The sequence below is a fragment of the Polistes canadensis genome, unplaced genomic scaffold (genome assembly GCF_001313835.1).
Source record: "Polistes canadensis isolate GaletaPanama2010 unplaced genomic scaffold, ASM131383v1 scaffold_227, whole genome shotgun sequence".
Lineage (NCBI taxonomy): Eukaryota > Metazoa > Arthropoda > Insecta > Hymenoptera > Vespidae > Polistes > Polistes canadensis.
Genome location: NW_014569774.1, coordinates 51,504 through 58,295, shown reverse-complemented (window position 1 = coordinate 58,295; position 6,792 = coordinate 51,504). Strand labels below are relative to the sequence as shown.

Here is a 6,792-nt window from a genome sequence, read left to right as displayed (position 1 = left end):
TTATAAATATAAATGTAATATATATGAAAAGAGTATATAAATTTAATCTCTACATCATATTAAAATAATTATTTCTTTTTTTAGGATGGTAAATTTCCTGAATCAGTACGTCTGATGACTGGAATACAATGGTTGAAATTAGATAAAACAAACTTAACAGAAATTCCTGAAGAAATGGGTAAATTACTAAAACTGGTAAATACTTTTTATATATAAGGATATATATATAAATTTAGATAATTAAAATAAGAGCAGGTTGTCTTTGAATCCACTATTATTTTCTATATTCTAGTAAACAAATATAATTCTTTAAATATGTTTGAAATATTAATTAGAAGAAGATTGCATTTAATTATCAACAAATATAGTAGCATATGTTGATGAGAGCATTAGAGGAAAGAAGAGAGAAGAGAGGAAGGAAAAGAGGGAAATATGGTTGATTGAAATTAAGGAAACGGAAGTATGGGATGAATGATTGATAGTTGTGAAATGAATGAAGGGTGAATGATGTGAGGGATGAAAATATGAAAGAATGAGGAAGTCGGATAAAAAATATAAGATATATGATAAGACAACAATGATTGGGTCTCTCTTTCTCTCTCTCTGTTTCTTTCACACATTCAGAGTATGGAATTTATATTTGAATTGATTATTTTGTATTATTTTATTTTCTATTAGGAACATCTCTCACTTGTTAAAAATAAATTGGAACGTTTATATGGGGAATTAACAGAACTGGGATGTCTTAGAACATTAAACATTCGACACAATAATGTCAAGTCTAGCGGTATACCAGCAGAATTATTTCACCTAGAGGAATTGACAACGTTAGACCTAAGCCATAATAATTTAAAAGAAGTACCTGAAGGTCTAGAAAGAGCACGTTCTTTACTCAATCTAAATTTGAGTTATAATCAGTACGGTTTGAATATTATTTAATGTATTTTACATTAATATATTAAATTTTTATATATATATATATCATTCAACTGTGCTTAATGTACAATTTTCTATTTGTAGTATTGAAACAATTCCGAATACGCTTTTTATTCACTTAACAGACCTATTATTTTTGGATCTAAGTAATAATCAATTGGAAACATTACCACCGCAAACAAGACGTTTGGCAAATTTACAGACATTAAATTTAAATCATAATCCTTTGGGACATTTTCAATTGAGGTATGTAAAATGTTTCATTTCAATATATCACACACAATTTATTTTTTAATATAATTTTTTTTGTATATAATATTATTTCTTTATTTTAATTAGGCAACTTCCATCGTTAATGAATTTAACTACATTGCAAATGCGTGATACTCAACGCACATTAAATAATATTCCATCAAGTCTTGAGACTCTCACGAATTTACAAGAATTAGATTTATCACTAAACAGTTTACCACGAGTGCCTGATGCTTTGTATTCACTTTCAAATTTACGTAGATTAAATTTAAATGATAATCAAATATCAGAATTATCTACAGCTATTGGTAAATATGTTTAATAAACATATATGTGGAATTTTACATTAATTATTTATTTTAATTGAATATACGATACACGATGTATATTACAATTATTTATATATTTTATATAGTTATAAAAAGAGATAATTATATTTTTGTTTGTTTGTTTGTTTTTTATTATTTCCAGAATTATGGACGAAATTAGAAATATTAAATGTATGTAGAAATAAGCTAACTGCCATACCTGCATCCATTTGCAAAATTTCTACTTTAAGAAGATTATATTTAAATGATAATGAAATAGATTTCGAAGGGATTCCTTCTGGAATTGGTAAATTATCGTCTCTTCAAGTATTTTCAGCTGCTAATAATCATTTGGAAATGATACCTGAAGGATTGTGCAGGTAAATTAAAAGAAAAAAAAATCATTATAAATAATTCCCTCTCTAATCACATGTTATATATTTTAAAGAAATAGAATAATATTATATTATTCTTATAGATGTGGCTCATTAAAAAAATTAATATTAACATCAAATCGATTAATAACTGTACCAGATGCAATACATCTTCTTACTGATTTGGAACAATTGGATCTAAGAGATAATCCAAATTTAGTAATGCCACCAAAACCAACTGAGGTACAAAGAGGATCAGGAATTGAATTTTATAATATCGATTTTTCTTTGCAACATCAATTAAGACTTGCCGGTGCCAATGTACCTGTACCGGTACAAACAGCTAGTATGTTTATATGCAGTACTTATAATATATATATATATATATATATATATATATATATATACATATTATTTTGAAATTATTTGAAATTATTTTAATTAATTGTTTTAATGATATAGACAGTAGTAAAGACCCAATAGCTCGTAAAATGAGATTAAGAAGAAAACGTGATCAAGAAGAAGCTGATCAAGATCAAGCTAAAATATTAAAGGTATAATATAATATAAATAAAATACACGTACACATAAGTACAATGTATATCTATAATTTTCTTTATAGGGTATGAAAGATATTGCAAAAGAAAAAAACAAAGATAAGGAATGCGATGATACTAAAGCTGAATCATTAAAGTGAGTAATTTATTACATTAATCTTAAGATATTGATAAAAAATATTATTAAAATTACATATATATATATATCGTCAGGCCTAAAAGATGGGATGAAACTCTTGAAAAACCACCTTTGGATTATTCAGAATTTTTTGATGAGGATGCAGGACAAATACCAGGTTTATCGATATGGGAAATAGAAAATTTTTTACCTAACGAAATAGAGGAAGTAGCGCACGGTAAATTTTATGAAGGTGATTGTTACATCGTATTAAAAACGAGTATTGATGAAAGTGGATCATTGAATTGGGCAATATATTTCTGGATAGGAGAGAAGGCAACAGTATGTACTTATAATATCTGATTAATAACGTTTCAATTTGTGTGTGCATTATTCAAAATAATTATTTCAAATAGTTGGACAAGAGAGCTTGTGCTGCAATTCATGCTGTAAATTTACGCAATTATCTTGGAGCACAGTGTCGTACTATAAGGGAAGAACAGGGAGATGAATCGGATGAGTTTCTTATACTTTTTGATTCTGAAATAACTTATATCGAAGGTGGCCGTACTTCTTCTGGATTTTATACAGTGGAAGATACTGTAAGTAAAATATTCTTATTAGTTGAAATATTATACGCGATATTTTTCGAATAAAATTGTTAAATATCATATTTTATTTTTATAGCCTGCAGTAACACGTTTATATCGAGTACATGCAGCAGGAGCTTCTATTCATTTAGAACCAGTACCAGTTTGTTTTGAATCTTTAGACCCTTGTTATGTTTTCGTGCTGGACACAGGAAATAAAATATTTATGTGGTATGGTAAAAAAGCAAAAAGTACATTAAAATCGAAAGCTAGATTAATGGCTGAGAAAATCAATAAAAATGAAAGAAAAAACAAAGCTGAAATAATAACAGAAGTTATGAATTTGGAATCGGATGATTTCTTGTCGCAATTAGGCGTAGAGAATACTTCTGAAACTAAAACTATTGTTGTAAGTTATTTCCTCTTTTTTCTTTTTTTTTCGTGAATTATAGTAGTCTATAGTAATTAAAAAACAAATAACAATACTTCTGTTATTGTATCAGGAACATGTAGATCCAGATTTTATACCAGTAACGCCACGCTTATATCAAGTTCAACTTGGTATGGGATATTTGGAATTACCACAAGTTGAAGTGCCTCATGGGAAATTGGCTAACACTCTTTTAAATAATCGCAATGTTTATATCTTAGATTGTTATCTTGATGTGTATGTTTGGTAAGTATATATATATATATAATTTAATATATATGTTAACTATAAATTTAAATGAATGAATGCACATACAGGTTTGGAAAAAAATCGACTAGATTGGTAAGAGCTGCTGCTGTAAAACTATCTCAAGAACTATTTAATATGATTGAAAGACCAGAATATGCTATGGTAACGAGATTACAAGAAGGCACAGAATCTCAGGTATGAGAATGCTTTTAAATTTTTAATTACTTTATCAGTATATTAGCAATAAAAAAATTTATAATTATCAGGTCTTTAAATCGAAGTTTACTGGCTGGGATGAAGTGATAGCAGTTGATTTTACAAGAACTGCAGAATCAGTTGCTAAAACTGGTGCTGATCTTACCAAATGGGCGAAACAACAAGAAACGAAGGTAAATTCATTAACATTATTCTTATGAATATCTCATAAAATAACTAAAAAAAGTATTTCAAATATTATTTTGAAATAAACAGGCAGATTTAGCTGCTCTTTTCATGCCACGACAACCCGCAATGTCAGCTTCTGAAGCGCAACAACTTATGACAGAGTGGAATGATGATTTAGAAGGAATGGAAGCACTGGTATTGGAAGGAAGAAAATTTGTACGTTTACCGGAAGAAGAACTTGGTCATTTTTATAGCGGTGACTGTTATGTTTTCTTGTGTCGTTACTGGATGGTAAATGAAATTCTTATCACAATTATTTAATTTATATGTTTAAATAAGTATATACTATTTATAATTAAAATGATATTTATGTTTTATGACTTATAGCCATCAGACGTAGCGGAAAATGAAGACGGCGATGAACAATACGAAGATGATTATCAATTTACAGCATATTTTTGGCAAGGTAGAGATGCCGGTAATATGGGCTGGCTTACATTTACATTTAGGTATTAACAAATTTATATTTTTCTATAATAAAATTAGAAAATTGAAAGAACATATATATATATAAAATAAAAAACAAAATTAAATATTTTCAGTTTACAAAAGAAATTTAAGTCATTGTTTCGTGACAAATTAGAAGTAGTTAGGACGCATCAGCAACAAGAGAATTTAAAATTTATGGCTTATTTCAAAAGAAAATTTATAATTCACCAAGGCAAACGTAAACAGCCTAAAATTCCTGGTACAAGTAAAGTCGAATTCTATCATCTACGAAGTAATGGTAGCGCATTATGCACTAGATTAATACAAATACCCGCAGATTCCAGTTTATTAAATCCAGCATTTTGGTAAGTAATTAAATAGTCAAATTGTCAGATTTGATATCTTGAAATTTTCTCTCTCTAATTTAATGTATAATTATTTTTTAGTTACATTCTAAATGTACCATTTAACAATGATGACGAAACTGGTATAGTTTATGCATGGATTGGTTCTAATGCGGACAGCGATGAAGCACGTTTAATTCAAGAAATTGCTGAAGAAATGTTTAACAATGTAAATTATTACTTTTTCTAATTAATATCATTTATATATTTGAAGTATATAACACAATGAAAAATATTTGAATTTTCAACAGCCTTGGATTAGTTTGCAAGTATTAAATGAGGGCGAAGAACCGGATAACTTTTTTTGGGTTGCACTTGGTGGAAAAAAACCATACGACACTGATGCAGATTTTATGAATTATACAAGACTGTTTAGGTGCTCTAATGAAAAAGGATATTTTACTATTAGTGAAAAATGCACTGATTTTTGCCAAGTAATATAAACGTTCATATAATAATATATATTCATTTAATATACTTTTTAATTCTTTAAATTATTTTAATTATATTAATATATATATTGTCTTCAGGATGATTTAGCAGACGATGATATAATGATATTAGATAATGGTGAACAAGTGTTCCTCTGGTTAGGAACACGTTGTTCTGAAGTAGAGATCAAGCTTGCATATAAATCAGCTCAGGTAAAATATATATTATGAATTAACTTTAAGTAAACACAATTATTTATTAACTTATATCGTTTAGGTGTATATACAACATCTGCGCGTTAAACAACCAAACAATCCACGTAAATTATTTCTTACCGCTAAAGGAAAAGAATCACGAAGATTTACTAAATGCTTTCATGCCTGGAGTCAACATAAGAGAACACCCCAATAAAAAAAATCTACGTTAAATAAAGGCAGGTATATTGCTATTATTTTTAGCTTAAAAGATGAGTGCAATGTTATATTCTTAATTTATTATATTATAACTGCAGTTAAATTCATCATTTGAATTTAGTAATTGTATCAGCAACATGCAAGTGCCAGAATTGATAATGTGAACTTATTGCTATATTTTATATGTTTTTGTACATTCTAATGTGATTTACTACTTTATATATTAAGCTATATAACGTATGAATTTATTTAAAAAAAAATTTACAGTATTCTAATATTATATTAAACATTAGAATTATTTGAACATTACGTTTATGAAGAAGCAAGAAGTGAAATATCGTAATATTTAAATCCACTTTGTATGCTTGAAAATGTTCACATCAATTATTTGCTTTAATCAAAGTTGCCTTGGTCAGCCTTTTATATAATACATGCATACTACTTAAAGTCAATTCTGTGATTAAAAATATTTTTTAACATTGGTCGAAATAATTGATATCATACATATATACACTAAACATTTGACATTAAAAATAGTACGTTTTCTTTTCTATCCATATATGGTTTATCGGTACACATGTGAAAAAGCCAAATATAAATATATATATAAATAATATTAAATATTTTATTTTGACAATAATATATTTATTTTGCATTGCTTGCAATTTACAGAGCAACACAAAATTGCTATTATAAAATTTCATTCATTCATAAAATACAATACACATCAGCTAAGCATAAACATATATTTATTTAAAAAAAAATATAAATTAAATTGTGTAAAATACGAGTATCAAAAAATACGAATTTAAATATTTCAATCATATCTTTGTTATAATTTAAATACACTAAAAGT

The 6,792-nt window shown here is 27.1% G+C and overlaps 1 protein-coding gene across 1 annotated transcript in view; it reads left to right on the top strand.

Moving 5' to 3' along the window:
* Positions 1 to 6,544, top strand: part of LOC106790254 (protein flightless-1) — a 6,722-nt gene extending 178 nt beyond the window's left edge. Inside the window, exons 2-22 of the mRNA XM_014755024.1 lie at positions 85 to 195; positions 679 to 917; positions 1,021 to 1,182; positions 1,276 to 1,496; positions 1,660 to 1,876; positions 1,975 to 2,216; positions 2,333 to 2,424; positions 2,493 to 2,563; positions 2,641 to 2,887; positions 2,962 to 3,147; positions 3,233 to 3,544; positions 3,639 to 3,811; positions 3,883 to 4,009; positions 4,081 to 4,203; positions 4,286 to 4,489; positions 4,586 to 4,707; positions 4,801 to 5,052; positions 5,134 to 5,260; positions 5,343 to 5,525; positions 5,622 to 5,735; positions 5,800 to 6,544. Coding sequence (XP_014610510.1) covers positions 85 to 195; positions 679 to 917; positions 1,021 to 1,182; positions 1,276 to 1,496; positions 1,660 to 1,876; positions 1,975 to 2,216; positions 2,333 to 2,424; positions 2,493 to 2,563; positions 2,641 to 2,887; positions 2,962 to 3,147; positions 3,233 to 3,544; positions 3,639 to 3,811; positions 3,883 to 4,009; positions 4,081 to 4,203; positions 4,286 to 4,489; positions 4,586 to 4,707; positions 4,801 to 5,052; positions 5,134 to 5,260; positions 5,343 to 5,525; positions 5,622 to 5,735; positions 5,800 to 5,934 — 3,660 coding nt within the window. The 3' untranslated portion in view covers positions 5,935 to 6,544. The remainder of the gene's footprint in view (positions 1 to 84; positions 196 to 678; positions 918 to 1,020; positions 1,183 to 1,275; positions 1,497 to 1,659; positions 1,877 to 1,974; positions 2,217 to 2,332; positions 2,425 to 2,492; positions 2,564 to 2,640; positions 2,888 to 2,961; positions 3,148 to 3,232; positions 3,545 to 3,638; positions 3,812 to 3,882; positions 4,010 to 4,080; positions 4,204 to 4,285; positions 4,490 to 4,585; positions 4,708 to 4,800; positions 5,053 to 5,133; positions 5,261 to 5,342; positions 5,526 to 5,621; positions 5,736 to 5,799) is intronic.
* Positions 6,545 to 6,792: the final 248 nt, after the last annotated feature.